This window comes from Balaenoptera ricei, chromosome 8 (genome assembly GCF_028023285.1).
Source record: "Balaenoptera ricei isolate mBalRic1 chromosome 8, mBalRic1.hap2, whole genome shotgun sequence".
Lineage (NCBI taxonomy): Eukaryota > Metazoa > Chordata > Mammalia > Artiodactyla > Balaenopteridae > Balaenoptera > Balaenoptera ricei.
In genome coordinates this window covers 40,312,623-40,333,371 of record NC_082646.1, presented here as the reverse complement: position 1 = coordinate 40,333,371, position 20,749 = coordinate 40,312,623, and the positions used below count along the sequence as shown (strand labels likewise).

The 20,749-nt window shown below is 36.1% G+C and overlaps 2 protein-coding genes across 13 annotated transcripts in view; one reads left to right on the top strand and one right to left on the bottom strand.

Annotated features, from left to right (window-relative positions):
* CEP57 (centrosomal protein 57) overlaps positions 1–3,634 on the top strand; it is a 42,814-nt gene extending 39,180 nt beyond the window's left edge. For all 5 annotated transcript variants that reach the window (XM_059930558.1, XM_059930559.1, XM_059930555.1 and 2 more), the window contains 2 exons: positions 582–726; positions 2,779–3,634. In XM_059930558.1, coding sequence (XP_059786541.1) covers positions 582–726; positions 2,779–3,012 — 379 coding nt within the window. In that variant the 3' untranslated portion in view covers positions 3,013–3,634. The remainder of the gene's footprint in view (positions 1–581; positions 727–2,778) is intronic.
* A 5,636-nt stretch (positions 3,635–9,270) lies between these two features.
* MTMR2 (myotubularin related protein 2) overlaps positions 9,271–20,749 on the bottom strand; it is a 105,872-nt gene continuing 94,393 nt past the window's right edge. For 7 of the 8 annotated variants that reach the window (XM_059930551.1, XM_059930554.1, XM_059930548.1 and 4 more), the window contains 4 exons: positions 17,501–17,593; positions 13,722–13,835; positions 11,404–11,580; positions 9,271–10,678 (listed from right to left, as the gene is read on the bottom strand). In XM_059930551.1, coding sequence (XP_059786534.1) covers positions 10,517–10,678; positions 11,404–11,580; positions 13,722–13,835; positions 17,501–17,593 — 546 coding nt within the window. In that variant the 3' untranslated portion in view covers positions 9,271–10,516. Of the gene's footprint in view, positions 10,679–11,403; positions 11,581–13,721; positions 13,836–14,316; positions 14,384–17,500; positions 17,594–20,749 lie in introns of those variants that run through there. The other variant, XM_059930552.1, reaches the window with a different exon arrangement.

The following is a 20,749-nucleotide window of genomic DNA, read 5'->3' as shown; positions in this document are numbered from 1 at the left end:
TGGGAGCTTGATCTACATTGACTTTGGCTAAACGTAACTGATAAGTTAGGAAGTGAGTGTTTGAAGAACAAGATCCTTCTCTAGACTTTCCTTTTCTACATATGTAATGCTCTTGTTGGGGAGGCAGAGATGTAAATAATTAGTGCTTTGAAATTAAGAACTCTTCTTGCATTTGCATCCAGTACCTTTTGTAAACTTTTACACTATCACTAATAATATGGAAAATTTTGCTCTATTTTAAAAAATTGGGTCTTTTTTTTTTTTTTTTAGGTTTTTTTGTTTGTTTTTTATGTGGACCATTTTTAAAGTCTTTATTGAATTTGTTACAGAATTGCTTCTGTTTTTTTATGTTTTGGTTTTTTGGCCGCGAGGCATGTGGGATCTTAGCTCCCCGACCAGGGATCGAACCTGCACCCCCTGCACTGGAAGGCGAAGTCTTAACCACTGGACCTCCAGGGAAGTCCCAAAATTGAGTCGTTTTTTAATGCGCAGAGCAGTGGTCCCATGGTGAGTGAGATGTAGTGGACTTAACCAGCTAACATAGGAAACTTAACCAAGCTCTCCTTCTGTTTTTTATACAGTGATCACCAGCAGCTTGCGAAACTTATCCAAGAATCACCAACCACTGAACTGAAAGACAACCTAGAGTGCGAACTGGAGGCGTTAGTGGGCAGGATGGAGGCAAAGGCCAATCAAATAACTAAAGTTCGAAAATATCAAGCCCAGGTAACTCTGTTTTCCTTAACTCGTTTCTAATGATTAAAAAACAAGAGTAAAACAGAACAGGGCTTCCCCGGTGGCGCAGTGGTTGAGAATCTGCCTGCTAATGCAGGGAACACGGGTTCGAGCCCTGGTCTGGGAAGATCCCACATGCCGCAGTGCAGCTGGGCCCGTGAGCCACAACTACTGAGCCTGCGCGTCTGGAGCCTGTGCTCCGCAACGAAAGGCCACGATAGTGAGGCCTGCGCACCGCGATGAAGAGTGGCCCCCACTTGCCGCAGCTAGAGGAAGCCCTCGCACAGAAACGAAGACCCAACACAGCCAAAAATAAATAAATAAATAAATAAATAAATAAATAAATAAATAATTTAAAAAAAAAGAGTAAAACAGAACAAAACAACCCCTTTTCTTCAAATATGTTAATTGATGCCCTTGTAAGTGTATCATAGATAGAAAGCTACAGGAGGTATTTTTCACTGTAGACACTTATTAATTCATTGCACTAGTTATTAAGAATTGGTGTTAAGCAGGCTAAGAAAGAAGACACTGTCTTGACGTCTCTTAGAGTAGATTTTATAATCTAAAATACATCTTCCAAGTACTGAATATATTTAATATTCTTATATGAACAAGCTTTACCTCTGTGATGAGTTTAAATGGTTCTAAGTTTACCCAAGTCTTTTTAAAAACACCTAGAAATTCTTAATTTCTAAAGGAATAAATCAGATGTAAATATGTGAAAAAGATCTTTAGTTCCATTTATGTTACTAATTATATTAATAAAACAACCATGTATTTAGCATCTACTAAGTGCAATGGGAAGTCACACTCCAGGGTCTCCATCCAGAGAGAAATGTAATGATTGGTGTATTTAAGAGATGACCGTGACTGCCGGGAGGGGGATAGAGGCAGGAGAGAGGCTGAGAGACCAGCTACGCCGTTTAAGCTTATCTTGATCAGAGGCCACCGGTGACTGCAGTTGGGGAGAAGTAGACAGATTTGAGGTGAGTCTTGGAAATAGAATTATCAGGGCTGCTTGCTGCTGATATCATGTGGTGGAGGGAGAGGACAGTGGTACGGCTGACTGAAACGGAGAAGACTGGTAGCAGAACAGGTTGGCAGACATTTATTAATTGGCTGCTATGTAATAGGCACAATGCTGAGTGCTCTATGTCATCTTATTTAATTTTCATGGAAGGCTTATGAGCTGAGTATATATTTCATTTTACAAATGAGGAAGCTGGAGCCAAGGTCCTGGAAGGTGGGCATCCCCTAAAATGAAATTATGTCACTTGCCCAAGGACATACTGGCTCACTGGTAAATGGCAGAGGTATGATGCAGACTGGGGTCTTTGCAACTCCAAAACCTAGCTTTTTAAGCATTTTTTTTCCAAAGTTCACATACTAAAAATAAAAGAATAAATACAAGCAAATGATTCCTATAGGAGTAATGATCTAATTTGTTTCCTGTACATTAGATTTAACTTTATTCTAATGGAAAACCAGTGTGCCAGCAGCGATTTATTTCAGCCAGCAGCTAAAGTAGAAATAAAGCTCCCTATTTGAAATTAAATTATTCTAAAAGGTGAAATAATAAAATTAAAAATCCTTTTCATAGTATTATTACCATTACATCCCTTCATCCATTTGCAACGTGCTTCTTTGTCTGTGCAGACTAGTTTCTAGGATGCCTTTCTCCTTCGTGTATTAAAATCCTGTCTTGCATTTCCCATGTCAGATTTTTTTGCCGCCTCCTTGAGACCTTCCCCTGAACTCCCTTGCTTCTCACTCACCCTGTGCTACACTTTGGCAAGTCTTAACTTCTGATACAGCACCAGAATTGATGTGTTGACTCTTGTTTACAGGTTTTTATGTCACTATATATTTTAAACACTGTTAAATGACTGGTACAATAGATTTTTGAAGCCTTTAAAAATATAAACCCAGAATATATTATATGCGTTAGTATGTTAGTATGAGAGTTAGAAATACCAGTTTTCAGAAAAATATGTTTTCATTAATTTCTCCTTTTTACCCTGCCTTGGTTTTTTGGTGTAGCTGGAGAAACAGAAGTTGGAGAAGCAGAAGAGGGAATTAAGAACCACCAAAAAGACTCTTGATGAAGAAGGAAACAGCAGCGGCCGTTCTTCTGCAACCACAGGGACCACAAATAAGAAGGACTCTGCCAAACCGAGACCTGGAGAAAAAAGCAGGAAAAATCTTCAGTTGTTGAAGGACATGCAAACCATACAGAATTCATTACAGAGCAATAGTCTGTGTTGGGATTACTGACTGGTACCAGGCCATAAATGTTATTCACATAATCCGTACCTCATCAGTCAGATGTTGACAGTTTACTTTCCAGGTCTCATACTCTTACGTTGGAATTAATTAATAGCAGGTATTAAGGGGCCCAAGCTTCATTACACAGGCTTCTTGTGTTACGTATCACAACTAAATGTTAAACAATCTAAATGGAAACCAGGGGAGTTTTAAAGGCCAAGAAGCCACACGTACTCTGTTTCTTTCTTTGAGATGAATTTGCTGTACTGAGATATTGCACTTTGTAAACAGATTACCAATTTTTTACTTGTGGGTGTGATTTTTTTAAATAGTTCTATATATCTAAGTAAAATGAGGTTTAAGTTATCAAAGTATGAGGCTGTCCCATAGGCAGTGTTTGAAAAGTCTCATTTTTAAATCTTCCCCTGGCGTGAATCGCCCACTTCTCCTTTTCAATGCAACCATTAAATGTACTTTGTTTCAACTATTGATGGAGGTTTTCTATATTTAAATATTTATACATATTTAAGAGGATTGTTTTCTTTTGCTCTTTGACACTTCAAACATTGATCAATGTTAAATACACCTTTATCGATGTTAATCCACCATTAAAATTATTTTGAAGACCGAAGCATTCATTTTAAATCAGTTAACTGTGAAGATTACAAAAGCATGTTTAAAACTATAAACAAATTGTAAATGAAGTAAATGAGGTTTTTAGAATGAAGAGAGAACGGGAGGTGTTGTAAAGCATGTATGTTTGTATTTTTAGATAATACCTGTTTGTAATCATGCTATTTATTTCAAGGCATTATGGTTTTTAATCTTAAAACTTAGAAGAACCCCTTGGCTATTTACTTTTATTGATGTACAGTGTGAGTGCAGTATTAACTGTACACATGCAGTTGTCATTGTGTTAATAATGTAAATCATAATTTTGAATAGATCAAGACATGTTAACTTTTTATAAATTTGCCACTGAAATCAATAAAGCAGCTTTTTTAAGGAAACACTGAAATTTTCCTCAACAGCCTGTTAATAAAGGCTTTATTTGTTGCAGTCTCTCAAAAAAATACGTTTTTAAATAGGACATTAACGTATTATGAGAAACAGTAAGAATATATGGTATTTAATACATAATTTACTTGCCTTTTTCATGCTTACATCAAAACTGGATTATCTCATGGTATATGTTAAGATACTCTTAAGAATACTAATGAACATGTTAACTAGATATTAAAGCGATTCCTTTTTTGCCTCCCCTGGGATTGAAATGGAGTTCCAGGATTTTATGTAGACAAGAGCATGAATTGTAGTGGCTGTCTGGGCACTAAGCTTGTTAGGCCTTTTACTGAATTCATTGTCTACAAAGTTTTTAATTAAGTGTCCTTAGATTTGGGGGTATTTGTGAATCTCCTAAAATTGTATGTACACTTCTGCTTACATGTAGTTTTCGTCCTTAGTAAGCAAGGTATGCTTACAAGCGGGCTGTAGACACCTGAATTACACGTTTCGGTACAGTGTGGTGGTGGCGTGTGCACCACAGAGGTGGTGGCACAGAGGGAGGTGAGGCATGGCAGAGAAGGGAGTGATGAACAGGGATCATTTCCTGGAGGAGGAAATGATGCCTCAACTCTACAGTACAGGAATAACCAGGGAGAACAGTTCCAGGTCAACAAGGTAAAATGAACAAAAGCAAGGAGGCAGGAATCTGCCCTTTATACGGGAGAATTGGGACTAGTTGCGCATTACTACTAGTACATAAAAGTTGAGGTATGCTGATGAGAATAGAAGGGTAAGCAGACAAGTGACAGGAGGCTCAGGGGCTTCGACTTAACCACACAGGCCTCTAAATTGTATATCCCTGATCATAAAGGAAAAGGTACACCTATGCAACCAATATTCATAGATAAATATAAAGTTATAAAACATAGAACTCTCCACTCAAAAGTTTTGTGTAAATATATAAAAAGTGCTAAGACCACCCTCCCAGGCTTCCACACCACACCTCAATGGATTATCTTTTTTTTTTTCTTTTAGATTTAGATTTGTTAGAAACACCTTTATTAATTACAAGTGTTTTTCTTCATTACATGCATTACAGAATGGGTATCATTTGCATGCACTGAAATAACACTGCTGAACACAGCTTCAGCTAGCTTTGTTGGAAGTATCTTTATTATGTCTTCTTAAATACTTAACTACATGCATTACAAAATGGGTGGGTATCACTTCCAGTCCCTGAAATGACACTGTGCTGAACACAGCTTGCAAGTAGCTGTGTTAGAAACATCTTTATTATAAGGGTTTTTTTTAATTGAACAAATTTGACATGTAATAACATTGTATAAATTCAAGGTGTACAGTGTGTTACCTTGATACATTTAAATATTGTAATATGATTGCCACTGTAGTGATATTTATCACATTATATAATTATAGTATAATATTGTTGTCTATATTCATTATATTGTACATTATCTCTATGGCTTATTTGCTACTTGTTTCAAGTTTGTACCCTTAACATCGATCTTATCCCTCTAAGCTCCATCTCCTGGTAACCACCATTTTACTGTTTTTTGAGTTGGACTATTTTAGATTCCACACATGAGATCATGCAGTCTTTGTTTTTCTCTGACTTTTCTCAGTATAATGTGCTCAAGTTCCCTTCATGTTGTTGCAAATGGCAGGATATCCTCCTTTCTCGTGGCTGAATAATATTCTATTGTGTATATATACCACATCATTTGTATCCATTCATCTATTGATGGGCATTTAGGTTGTTTCCATATCTTGGCTATTGTGAATAATGCTGCAGTAAACCTGGGAATGCATATATTCTCTTTGAAATTCTATTTTCCTTAGGGTATTTACCTGGAAGTATGTTAGCTCTATTTTGAAATTTTTGATGAGCCTCCATATTGTTTTCCATACTAGTTGGACCAGTTTACATTCCCACCAACAGTGTACAGTTGACCCTTGAACAACAGCATTTCTGCATTCACAGATTCAACCAACCTCAGATTTTACTGAAACAAAATCTAAGTGGACCTGCACAGTTCTAACTTGTGTTAAGTGTCAATTGTATAAGGGTTCCCTTTTCACCACATCCTCACCAACACCCGTTATGTCACTTCTTGGTGACAGCCATTCTAACAGGTATGAAGTGTCTTATTATGGTTTTTATTTGCATTTCCATGAAGATTAGGCATGTTGAGCATCTTTTCATGTACCTGTTGGCCATTCTGATGTCCTCTTTGGAAAAATGTCCATTTAGTTATGCCCATTTTTTCGTTGGATTGGGTTTTTTTGTTATTAAGTTGTATGTATTGTTTACATATATTTTGGACATTAAGCCCTCATTTAATATATGGTGTGCAAAATTTTTTCTCCCATTCAGTAGGTTATCCTTTCATTTTTTTGTCTCTTTTGCTGTGCAGAATTCTGAGCTTGATGTAGTCCCATTTGTTTTTTGCTTTTGTTGTTTGTGTTTCCGGCATCAGGTCCAAAAAATCATTGCTAAGACCAATATTAAGGAGCTTCTCCCCTTCTAGTTTTATGGTGTCAGGTCTTATGTTTAAGTCTTTGATCCATTTCAAGTTTTTTTTTAATGTATGACTTCTGTTAATATATTCAAAGCAGGCCTTATTTGATTACATTATCAAAAATTGCCCCCTCATCTCCTGATTTACTATCAGATTAGCCTATTTTATTCACAGCATTTATCACAGCATTTATTCACAGCATTTATCACTATTCAAGTTAATTTTTGTGAATGGTGTTAGATAGGCATCCAATTTCATTGTTCTGCATGTGTTCTTCTCTGGTTTCCCAGCACCATTTGTTGAAGAGACTATCCTTTCCCCATTGGGTGTTCTTGGCTCCCTCGTCAAATATTAGGTGACCACTGGGATTTAATTCTGGGCTTTCTATTCTATTCCATTGGTCAATGTGTCTATTTTTGTGCCAGTACCATAATGTTTTTATTACTGTGGTTTTGTAATATAGTTTGAAATCTGAACACATATCCACAGCTTAGTTCTTTTTTCTCAGGATTATTTTGGCTGTTTGGGGCTTCTTTGTGGTTCCACAAAAATTTTTGGATTCTTTCTTCTATGTCTGTAAAAGAATGCCTTTGGCACTTTGATGGGAACTGCACAGAATCTGTAGATAGCTTTGGGTAGTAAGGACATCTAGGAAAGTCCTCCATTGGATCCTTCCAATCCATGAACAGAGGATGTCTTTCCATTTGTGTCTTCTTTGATTTCTTTCAGTAGTCTTGTAGTTTTCATTGTACAGATCTTTCACTTCCTTGGTTAAACCTTTCCTCAGTAGTATATTGTTTTTATGCTATTTTGAGTGGGATGGTTTTATCAATATTTTGTTTTCAGATGCTTCATCATTAGTGTAAAGGAATGCAACTGACTTATGTATGATGATTTTGTATCCTGCAACTTTACTGAAATTGTTTAGTCCCAACAGTGTTTTGGTTGACTCTGGGATTATCTATATATAAAACCAAATCATCACAAATAGAGACATTTTACTTCTTCCTTTCTGATTTGGATGCCTTTTTCTTCTCTTGCCTAGTTGCTCTAGCTAGGAATTCCAATACTATAATGAATATGAGTGGTGAGAGTGGGCATCATTGTCTTGTTCTTGATCTTAGAGGAAAAACTTTCAATTGTTCTCCATTAACAGCTGTGGGTTTATGGTACACAGCCTTTATTATATTGAGGTATATTCTTTTTTTACCCGATCTGTTAAAGGTTTTTATTATGAAAGGATATTGTACTTTGTCAGATCCTTTTTCTGCATTTATTGAAATGATCATGTAATTTTTCTTTCATTTTATTGATGTGATATATTATTACATTTATTGATTTGCATATATTAAATCATCCTTGCATACAAGGGATCAATCCCACTTTGGTCATGGTATATGATCCTATTTGTGTGTCCTTGAATTTGGTTTGCTAATATTTGGTTGAGAGTTTTTGCGTCTATATTCAGCAGGGATATTGGTCTGTAGTTTTCTTGTATCCTCATTTGGTTCTGGTATCAATGTAATGCTGGCCTTGTAGATGACTTTGGAAGAGTTCCCTCCTCCTTAATACTTTGGAAGTGTCTGGAGAAAGATTGTGTTCATTCTTCTTTATATGTTTGGTAGAATTCACCACTGAAGCCATCTGGTACTGTAGTTTTCTGTGTTGGAATTTTTTTGATTACTGTTTCAGTTCCTTTACTCATTACTGGTCTGTCACGGAGATCTCTCCTCAGAAATCTGGGGTGTTGCTGAAAAGCAATGGGACCCTCCAGCTGCAGCCCACAAGCTGAGTAGACTTACACTTACCCTTTTCACTTCCCACCTCCTCTGCTGGACAGGTTGCTGCTGCCGCCACAGCCAGTGTCACCACATCTCCCTTGGCTCCCTAGCGTCCTTTGAGGTTTCATTCACCCAATTTCAGATACACGGATGACTCTCTCTCAGGTGTCCTGGTATGCTGTGCAGAGGCACTTGTGTCCAGTTATGGATGTCTGATTCGTTAGAAGTCAAAGGGAGAGAAAAGGAAGCACTGGTGCCACCATGATGCTGATGTCTTCACTAAAGGATCATCTTAAAGGCACTCCACTTTGGAGACTCCTGCAAAAGGTAAAAGGAAACCCCTGGAAAGTTTTAAAAGGAGAAGTGATAGATTTGCACTTAGATTACTCTGAATGGAATTTAGATTCTGAGTGGAATTAGATTGCTTTGAATGGAATTTAAAGTGAATATGAGGGTATTAAGACTAGAAGTTTTAAATTCTTGAACCTCTTCAATCATCTACATTCTTTTATGTGGCATCAGACCAAGATGATAAAGGCTTAAGGGAGGGAAATGGTAGAATGCACAGAGAGAATGGATTTATAAAATATTTGGAATAGAAAACTTAGCTTTAATACTGACAGACTGGTCACTTAAATACTGTTATAAATTTTCTTGTAACAAATTTCAATGATCGAATCATTTTGGTACCAATTTTGCTAATACTGGATATACTAATAACGGAAATTATACTTACTCATTGCAAAACGAAGGGCAGGGCAAAAGGTTCAGACTAGTGAGTTAACAAGTGAAAAAACACTGATTTTTAGTATTTGATTTATCTGATCAAACTGAACATTTCTCTTAGAACAGCTGCTATGAAACACCCCTTTCCTCAAAAAATTCCAAATAACATTTCTGCAAAAGAAACTTAAGGCAAACAACTTAGAACAAGGACAAAGTTTAAAAGTCAGTTGAAATTTTCTTTTAATTAAAGACCCAAGGGACAAGAAGCTCCTTTGTGTTACAGTACATAACATATGGCTCTTATACAGAGTAAAATAGACACCAGGGAGTCAAGTGTTTATACCAGCGCTGAATTCTTACTGTAGCAGCCAAAAAGTGAAGCAGGATTTCCTTTACTGGCATTGAGACTGTAATACATTTTTACATGCAATAAATTCTTTGGTAGACTTACTCATTCAGTGGAATCACAGAATTTGCAAAGGAAAGTAATAGTAAAATATTTCATGTAAAATTTGAGCACAGTACTTCTCACCATATGCTATTTATACAGACTTCAGAAAAAAGTCAATCCTACTAAACTTTTAAATACTGCCTCAAAATTTGCCAGTTAACTTCTCTGTGTTCAAAAAAAATGTAACTAAAATAAAGTAGGGCAGATAATGAGTTTTTTAAATATGTTTCATGATGTTTCTAGTAATTGTGCAAATGGAAACTAATCTGAAGGATGTGGAATTCTTTGAAATCCTGGACGGCTACCACTTTCTCCTCTCCATCCTCCTCCCAAGCACATCTGTAAGGCATCATTTTGGAACAGCTATCTAATACATCTTAAATTAAGTACATAAATAATGACAGCAATAATTTTCAACTATTACTACACCATAATATCCTCAAGACTTTGCCTTATTACATGAAGAACACGAGTTTTGAATGGTGAAAGTAAATCACTTACTACAAAAAGGAAAAACCCATGATGGGGAAAGGAGCATCAAATGATCTTGATTATGACACTGAGGCCCAGTATGTATAATGCCATGAAATGTCAGTACTGGTTTGGTTTGAAAACTGGTGCTCCTCCTTCTGTGCAATGAGTGCTCTTCCATCAAGAAGTGTATTTCTGAAGTAGTTTGTGTTTTTACCATACACCAAAATTTCTGAGACAGCATTTTCCTTTTAAACTCAGAAACTTGTTCCCACTGTGGATCCAGGACTGAAGCATTGTAATATTCTTTGGGTGACTTATAAGATTAGTGTCATAATCATGTAATTACATGTGGGGTTATTTCACTTAAACCACCTGCACTGCTACAGTTCTAAACTCATCCTAGAGAGATTTAAAATAAATAAAGTGACTTAAGTTCTCTCACAGATGGGTTCTGTATTCAGAAACTTTCTCCTCATGAAGCTGCCGTTGTAATCAGAGTTCATGGCGATGACCAATGGCCCCATCCAGTAGTCCTCTCACACAACAGTCTGTACAGGAGTGACACACTGTGCAGGAGAACCGGCTCTCTCCGAGGATGAGGTTGATCGGTTGGAAATTTCTCTCTGTAGTTCCTCTACTTTCTTCTGAAGCTCTGCTCGTTTAGCAAGAAGTTCTTTATATCTGCTGTGAATGGGCTCCTACAAGAGCAGCACACCCTAAAATTATTTAACTGGGCAATCCTAAACAAACCCAAAGTCAAGTCATTCCAGTATAGAACTCCTTCCCTAAATGCTGCAATGTGTGTGTTTTCAGCTATGGGGACCACACCCACCTTTCCAGAACATCAGTGAAAATTAACTTCAGGGACTCCTCTGACACCACTGCTCTTTTCACTGGCTTCCCTAGTGCCCCCAAGTGTTTCCACAGAGTACCCTGAAACTGGTACTTAGCCAAATACAACAAATAATTAAGTAACAGTGTAATCTAAAAGCCAATACTCAAAGATTTCCTGTCATTTAGTTGCAGACTTTTTAGTCTTTTAAACAGTTCTAAGCAGTAAATATTCCATAACATTTTAAAAAATCAACCAGAATTTTGTTAGGCTTTTAACTTTCCTAAAGCTATTTTCTCCAGCCTATTAAGACAAGACCTCTAGTCCAGCACCCTCATTTTATAGAAGAGGGGAAAAAAGACAAAACAGAAGTGACTTGTCCAAGGCCAAACAAGCGAGTCATGATAAGAACCAAGTGTACTGATTATCCCTATGTAGTGCTTTTTCTACTATACAATTAAAACTGTTAACAGGAAAAAGTGAAAGCTTTAAATATGCACAGATAATTTTTCTAGATGCTTTAAAGGGGACGAATGTAATTCATACAACTGCATGGATAAAAACTCTCATTGTATACTGCAGGGCATATACCTGTGGCTTCATCCGTGGATTCCACCTTACGTAGTATCCCACCCAGAGCTCTAGGTGGCGCATGCTGGCTACTGGATAAAGGACATGATTGGAATAGCTCCCATAGAGAGGATTAGTGAAGTCCTCCAGCTGACTATTTATGTAAGACCACAATGACACAGTCCTTTTGGGAAGATTCTATAAGAAGGAAAAAGATTCTCCATTACATAAGCTAATTATACTTTAGATGGAATTTGTAAAGAGGTATATACTGTGCTCATTTAAATTGTTTCAGAGGGAGAGAGAACTCACGACACTGTGGTGACAGCCCCACTTAGATTAAAATTAGAGGGTATTGGAAAACTGTGCAGTTCCGCAAAAAGTTAAACAGAGTTACCATACCAGCAATTCCACTCTTAGGTATATACCCAAGAGAAGTGAAAACACATGCACACACAACCCAGTACACAAGTGTTCAAAGTAGCATCAGTCATAGTAGCCAAAAAGTAGAAACAACCCAAAAGACCATCAACTGATAAATGGATAAAATGCAGTATATCAATACAATTGATTATTCAGTCATAAAAAGGAATGAAGTACTGATACACACTACAAATTGAACCTTGAAAACATTATGTTAAGTGAAAGAAGCCAAACACAAAGGCCACACCCTGACTGATTTCATTTATATGAAATGCCCAGAAGAGGCAAATCAAGAGACAGATTAGTGTTTGCCAGGGTCTGAGAGGAGAGAAGAATGGGGAGCAACTACTAATAGGTATGAGGTTTCTTTTCAGTGTTCTGAAATTAATGGTGGTGATGGCTATACAACTCTAGAGATGCTAAAACCCACTAAATTATACACTTTAAAAGAGTGAAATTTTATGGAATGCAAATTATAGCTCAGTTTTAAAAACATTGCTTTTTTTAAAGATACAGTGAATCCTATTTGAGGCTCTCAAAAAATGAAAGTATCTTTGGAAGTTATCTATTAATTACCTAACATGCAAGAAATTCTCTTTTTTTGTACCAATAATTGTTTCTTTTATTGCTGCGTAGTAGTACATCATATAGAAATACCACAGGTGAAGGGCATTTAGGTTGTTTTCAGTTTTCAGCCACTGTAAATAAATGTTCACTGGTATGAACATTTGTGGGAAGAAAATCAGAATTTTGTGGGAACAAAAGTTTCTATTTCTCTAGGATAAATACCCAGTAGTGTGATTACCAGGTCATATGGTAAGTAAATGCATAGCTTTATATACAAATGTCAACTGTTTATGAGACATTCAATAAATTCTTGGTTGCCTACTATGCACGGAAATATTTACTGCATGCTACATACTGAAGATGTAACGGTGAATTAAAAAATTTAATATCAGTCGTCAAGGAATTTCTAGTCTAGGAAGCACTTACTACATGGCAGTTATTATAGTGTTTTGTATGGTTTATTTTATGTAATCCTCACAACAGTAAGCAGTATTAAGTACTTAAGTAAATAAGTACTATTATCCCTACTTTACAGAAGCCTAAATTAACTTGCCCAACTTCACACAGTAAGTCAAAGATCCAAGATTTGAACCCAGGCAGCCTGGCCCCAGAGCAAGCATTCTTTGCCACTAGGCTTTATAGAAAAGCATGAAGAAACTATTTTATAGTCACATTGTTTAGAATGAAAATTGAAGCGGAGGGAGACACTAATCAAGATAATTTAGAATTTCATACATAGGATAGATGTATTTTGAGGAAGACAACTTGAAATGTAATCCTTACAAGGTTTCTTCTAAATAATATCAACCACTTAAAAGTGGTAACTCTGGGGAAGTGGGGTAACAAATTTTAACTTTCTACTTAATATCTTTTCAGTATTCGAATGTTTTATGGTATTATTTTACAATTAAAAAAAAAAACTAAAATGGCTCATACATATGCAGAATATATTTGGGGAAGTGAGCTGTCCATTCATTCAAATACATTTTTTTTTTTGCTAATTATATTTTTCTGCACCTGTTTTGATGGTTTTCCATCCTGCAGGGAGTAACAGGTACATGGGCACTCCTAAGACTCCACATACTTCAGTTCTCTTTAGGAGACACTGCTTCCTACCCATAAACTCAACCGACAGCTGGCTAGCATGTTCAGCCTTGTGACAGAGGTGCTTTAAAATAGATCAGGTTCAGATGTATGGAAAGAAGCATACTACAGCATATAAAATAAAATACAGCTAAAGGAATCATCCAAAAGAACAACTGTTCAGCTGAAATCCATCAGAGGATGCACTCTAGTAGAGAAAGCACATATTAGGGATACAGGGGGGAGGGTCAGGGCTCATGTTTTACCTCTTTTCCTCTCTGCTGTTCACTGTTACAGAGGAATGTTCCAAACAAACAGCTATATAGGTGGTCCAAAATGGTAATGAGAAAATATTCATTGAATTCAAATGCTGTAGGAAACTGCAAAATCAAACACCACAAACGCACAAAATTATTAAGAAATTTTCTCAAGCATATTCATCCCTGTATACTGGCAAGATCCTTTGTAATACTTCTTAAAATTAGGCTAAACAATATTCAAGACTATATATTTCTAAGCCATTATGGTATTATCTGCTTGGTCTTCTGTTCAAAATTATTTTGAGATAATTTTTCCTAATATCTCCTTTTCTTGTACAGTAAGAGTTTGAATGGTCTGATCTTGATGTTTCTGCATCCGTTTATATCAGTTAACCCTCAACTTGAGCCTAATAAATTCTGACTTGTCTTTCTCTGCCAAAAAAGACCATAAGCAACATAGTAAAATGTTTCTTTAAATTTTCAACAACATAGTTTTGTTTTTAGGAATTACACCAAAAAAATCAACGTCTCCAGAAAATGTCAGCAATGCACAAAAATAAATTCCAAGGCAGACATGCAGATCATTTAAAAGCCAACCTACTTATCTTTTCAAGGAACATGCACTCAAACCAGGATATCTTGTAATCCAGTACTTTGGCAGCCTCTTTCTAAAAAAAGAAAATTCACTGTCTCTTTAACCTAGGACAAGTGCTTGACTGGATATCTTGCTATTACACAAACAATACAACTTTGGGGGACTGTATCAAGGACCAATTACAGATCCCAGGAAGGAGGGTAAGGGATTTAGTATAATCCTATCCACCTAATGTTTCAAGAATTATTTGAAAGCTTCTATGTAGGACTGTACCATTTATAGGACTGTGAAAAGGAATTCCATGAATATTTGGATTGTGGATTTGGGAAATAAATATTGGTGCCAAATTTTTCTTAGAATGATCCCTACCCCATAGTGGAGGAAAACAGTATGAACTGCATGCAAAAGGCACAGGGAAGAAAACAACTTTGCCTTGAAGTTTCCTAAATTTATAAGCACGGTAACGTGGCAAATTTATCTTCTCAAACAATGTATCTTCTCGAACAATTCATTCTTGAATAATAATTTTTGTGGCTGTGAAGCAAATGAAGCAGGTAATAAAGCACATGCCAACATAAAGCCAATCAATTGTAAGAAACTGTCAAATCCCATTCATTCATTTACAGAACAAATCCCATCTCCTGTACTGTTTTTTTTTTTTTAATTTTTTACTTATTTATTTTTGGCTGCATTGGGTCTTCGTTGCTGCGTGCGGGCTTTCTCTAGTTGCAGCAAGCTGGGGCTACTCTTCATTGCAGTGCGTGGGCTTCTCATTGCAGTGGCTTCTCTTATTGCGGAGCACGGGCTCTAGGCGCACAGGCTTCAGTAGTGGCACGCGGGCTCAGTAGTTGTGGCACACAGGCTTAGTCCATGGCATGTGGCATCTTCCTGGACCAGAGATCGAACCCGTGTCCCCTGCATTGGCAGGCGGACTCAACCACTGCGTCACCAGCGAAGTCCCCCCATCTCCTGTACTGTTACACGCTCTTAACAGCCTTATTTATTAGCCAACCATGAATGCACCCTGACCCATTTTATTACATAGCAAGCCAAAGGAGCTAAGCCTATGATTAGTCTTTCATCTTTGTGGCAAAACTATTATCTCAGTTATGAGAAGATGGCTTAATCAGTGAGCATTTCCTCACAACAAAACTAAAATAGCATTATTTTAGAGCATTATTTAAATAGAGTACTAACTGCTGCTATTGTTTTTAAAATTCTGAGCAGAGGAGGAATATTTTGCCTCCTTACATGTTTAAAATCTAAAGGGCCCTTTATCAACTGCTTCCTGATCCCAGGACTGAGGGGATGAGGATGAGGGCAGAAGGAGATGTAGAATCTGGCTAATTACATTACTGGTCCCATTTTAACAAATTTGCTATTTAAATCTCTGCACATTCAATTATTCATAAAACTGATGATTGCCAATAAACATTATGACTATCTAACACATTCAATGCTCAGGAAGAAAATATCATACAGAAAAATATAAGCAGACATTTACAATAAAGACTCACAACTATAGGGGTGTTTTAAGTTCTATCAATGAAACAACAAGATTAAACTGGTATTACATTATTTATTAACTTAAGCTCAAAATTAGAGTTAAATTGCTTTTAGATATACAGCATATAAAAAGTTAACACAACTACTAAGAAAGAAATGCATTTGTCATGTACTCTTCTATGTGAACAATTGGTAAATGTGACTGATTTTGTTTTTCTAACAAATATACCAGAACTAATAGTTCACACACATTGCTCCCTTCAAGGTATGTTCCCCAGAAAGCAGTACACTTAACCATCAATGATGACTTTTGTAGTCCTTTGATATGGCATATTTGATTTTTGCCAACATTGTCAAATATTACTTAAAGATTGATAATGGTCAAAAGTAGGTCCTATTGTTTTTGGTCAAACACCCCCCAAAAAAAAAGAAAAAAAAAGGATTGATAAGGCTTTGTAATAGCTAATATATCGAACACTATCTCAAAGGCAGTTCCAAAGGAAAAATTCAAACCTACTCCAAGAAGCAGTAAACATTATTAAACTAATAAGCATGTTGTATCTCCCTTCTCCCCAACACGCCAAGGGCCTAATTTGTAGAACAAAACTGAATTGTATACACATTTGCATCACATGTGTTAAAATACCAGCCTCAACAAACGGTAGTCATATCTATTACAACACTTCATTTAAGACAGCAGGTTTCAAAACAAATCCACCCAAATTGAAATGCTTATGGGGGAAAAATATTCGATATGTAATTAATGTATTTCACTTGAGGATCACCATTTTTCTCTTAATGAAATAAAGAGTATTTTATTGAAGCTAGAACACAATCCTAAAGCCAAGCAGAGCCAGCAACTGCCCTACTTTATATTCCTGTGGCAGTCTAATGAAAAACCAACCAGGCTCCCAGTTGTGTGAGGTCTAATAAAACTCTTGGATAAATAATTAACTGAAAACAAAAAAATTAAATGATACACCAATGAACTGTATCTAACTTTTGGGTTCTGAGATTATTTTTCCTGAGTTAAACATTTTTAAGACACCAATTCCTTGCCTCATTAGTGAAGTGATCCCATAATAAATCAGGTGTTTTTCAATCTCCTCTGGTATCTTTCCAAAAGACTAAATCTATTTACAGTAATATTTCAAATCATTTGCTAGAATGTTGATGGATTAAGTCTAAAAAAACATAATCTCTCTCTCTCTCCATACCTAAAAACAAAAAGAACTGAATCTATTACATACATACCTTGCCATAATTTCCATCTAAATACATTTTTCCATCAAAAGTGCTTAAAACAGGATTTCATTTCGCTTGAGTTACCTAGCCTATTTCATTTCTTTACCTCCTTTAGCAACGTACAGATGAGTTTCTGGGTGAATATAAAGCCATTATTTAATACTATTTGTCCAAAACAAAAGAGGAAACCTCTCAGGGGTTATTATCAATGCCATGCATTGAAATGCTAATGGAATCAAATTGTCAGGTGTTTAATACTACCTCCAAATAATATCCTTTAACTTAATTCATAATGTAATAATAGGTAATGGTTCTAGTACCTAGAAAACTTACAAGAATTTCCATTTTACATGAAATGTAAGATAATCAGTGATCAAATCCAACTCTGACTGGACAGCTTAAAAGAGAGATGTAAGAATGGATATCCCAGATAAATTACCTGTCTTGTCATTTGCCAGACACAGTCAATAAACTGAAGGAAAACAGGTGATCTGTCTGCATCTGCATGGTTCTTGTCTCCATGGCCAAGTCTCTGAAGCAAAGAATGAAATATTACATGAGCTTTGTGGGATTTTTCAGCTTTTAATGGAAGTAATTTTATTTTCCAAGAAAAGTAATATTTGCTCAATATTTTTAAAAATTCAGAAAATCTTTTTAAAAGAGCACTGCAAGGAAAATAGAAATCACCATAATCCCACCAAGCAGAAATCTCTATTAACATTTCAATGTGCAAACTGCCAGGTTATTTCCTAACATGAGACACTTGTAACAGGAATTACAACTCAGTTTAATAAATAACACTCAGATCCTAAAAGGCTGATAATGGGACACAGAAGCAGTCAGACCTCAGAACCCAGATTTTTCTTCTGGAGATTTATTTTGCCCTGAATATTAACAGTTCCTTGTACACTAGCTTCAGGAAGCACCCTTCTCCTTTAACACCTTGGCCAGTGCATGAAGGGGATCTGCTGCATCTGAGCTCCAGACTGTCTTTCAAAAAGAATTACATTAGCACAATCTTTGAAAACTTTTAAAAAATGCTTGACATCTCCCCTCAAGCATGCACTCACCTACGTTCTCAATTTTTTTTTCTCCTCTGAGGACTTCTGCCCCCAATGACTGAGATAAACCCTCTACTCTGTACCCTAAAACAGTGATTCTAAAAGTATGGTCCACAGACTTCCGGCAGCAGGGCAGGTCTGTGAGTTCAAAACTATTTTTATAATATTACTAAGACACGTTTTGCCTTTTTCAACGTGTTGACATTTGCACTAATGGTGTAAAAGTGCTGAAGGATGAATACTTTTGGTACCTTAGGAGGAATCAGGAAGCAAGGCATTGAAATCAATCTATACTAGCAGTTATTATATTCTTCCCTGCCAAACACTTGCAGTTAAAGAAGAAAAAAAAAAAAAAAGCCAATCTCTCTTAAGCCAGTTTCCTTGATGAAGCAGTAAAAATTATTAACTTTATTAAATCTCCCCATTTGAGTACAAATTTTTTAAGTATCCTATTAACAAAATGGGAAATATACATAATATGCTTCTGCTGCAGACTTAAGTAGGATGGTAGGAAACACGGCTTTTTCATGGAACATCATTTTGACTTGAAAGAACAATATATGAACTATGATTATTAAGACTTGAATATCTTGCAGACATTTTTTTGAAAATGTACAAAAGTGACTGCGTCACTTCAAGGAAAACAATGGACAGTATTTGTTACCAATGACACAATTCAATTTGAGTGAAAATTAGATTTGGGGGAAATTTTTATATGCTACAATGAGTTTGATAATACTTTTCTGATAAAATCAGTAGCGGTATTAACAAATGTGACTATATGATATTATATAATGAAATGCATTAATATTGGAAGGGCTGTGTAAATCAGTAAGCCAGTATTTTCCAAATTACCAACACTTGATGTTACAAAACCAAGCATGGGTAAGAGATCTATTTATTCAAAGTGCAAGACAGACCAAAGGAATTTAATAGAACAAACAACGAAAAATTCATTGAGTTAGTTTTGGATTCCACATTACAATTAACTGCTAAGAAACTACCATTTGTCGAGTTTTGGCACAGTATCAAAGAAAAATATCCACAATTCCCTGAAAAAAATTAAAATACTCTCTATTTTTCAACCTACATATCTGTGTGTGGTCAGATTTTCCTCATTTCTTCAACCAACAGAACATATTGCAACAGATTGAATGCAGAAGGAGAAATGAAATTCAGCTATCTTCTATTAAGCCAGACATTAAAGAAATTTGCAAAAAATGTAGAATAATGCCACTCTTCTCATTAAACTTCTTTATTTGTTTTGGAAAATACAGTTATTTTTCTTTAAAATGTTATTTATGTTAATATATAATAGTACTATGGTTTGAATGTTTGTGTTCCCCCAAAATTCACATGTTGAAATCCTAATGCTCAGTGTGATGGTATTAGGAGCTAACTAGGTCATGAGGGTGGAACCCTCATGAATGGGATTAATGCTCTTATCAAAAGAGACCCCACAGAGGCCCCAGCCCTCTTCCACCATTCAAGAACACAGCGAAATGTTGGCAGTCTGCAACCCGGAAAAGGGCCTTCACCAGAAGGCCATGCTGGCACTCTGAACTTGGACTTCCAGCCGTCAAAACTGTGAGAAATATAGCCGTCCAAATGGACTAAGAAAACAGATTTATTTCTTCAAATAATATTTAAATTTTTAAAATTTAATTTCTAATATGGTAAATACTGACAGATATAAACAAAGATCTTTCGGGTCATCAATAATTGTTAAAAAAGGAAAGAGGTCCAGAAATCAAAAAGTTTGAGAATCATTACCCTGTATTAACCATGTGAGCATACCCTCTTGATCAGACTGTCAAATTCTGCTTTCAGATAACAACTAAGGGGGAAAAAATGGAGTAGGTAACCAGAGTCAACAATTTAGGAATCCACTGCAACTTCAAACAGTCTGAAATATTTATGATTTTGGTTACATTTACATGAACATGTACAGCTCTGGCTGACTAAACCTTCATTCTTTTTTTTTTAATGGTCTTTTCATGGTAAGTACATTTTATAGAGAATTGAAAAACATGAGCTATTTGAATAGATACTCCAGATGACCAATTTTATTTAACAGTTCAAGTTCAAAAGAGCAGACTACCTTTAAATGTCCATTTCTTGCAAGTTTTTTTATAAACACTGCTGGTAGCTACTGGATACTAACGGTTAACATTAGAGACAGCATCTGAGCAAACGTATTTCAGAAAGTCTTTCAGCTAATCCAGGAAAATGCTGCCAAAAATCACACTCTCAGGGGCTTCAAGGCCTCTGAACAATCTTTTAACTCTCATCTCCATGATTTTCTAAACCTGCCCCTCCCTTGACTCTACTCCAGCCACACTCAGTCCCACCCAGACATTTGCTCACCCTGCTCCTCTTTCCTGGGAAAATATTCCTGCTCCTCAATCTCTAAATTCTATGATTACAACCAACATATACCGTGGATGGGCGTACATGAGAACCAAGGCCTACAAGGTAACTGTTCCCAAGTTTGCTGATTCCAAATTCAGTGTTTAGCAGAAACACAGCTAAAAACCACTTGAATGTTTATTTAATTAAAAGCTACATGAATCTAAAGTATGTTGTAACAAAAAGCAAATACAAAAGCACAGTATCCTTTAAAAGGG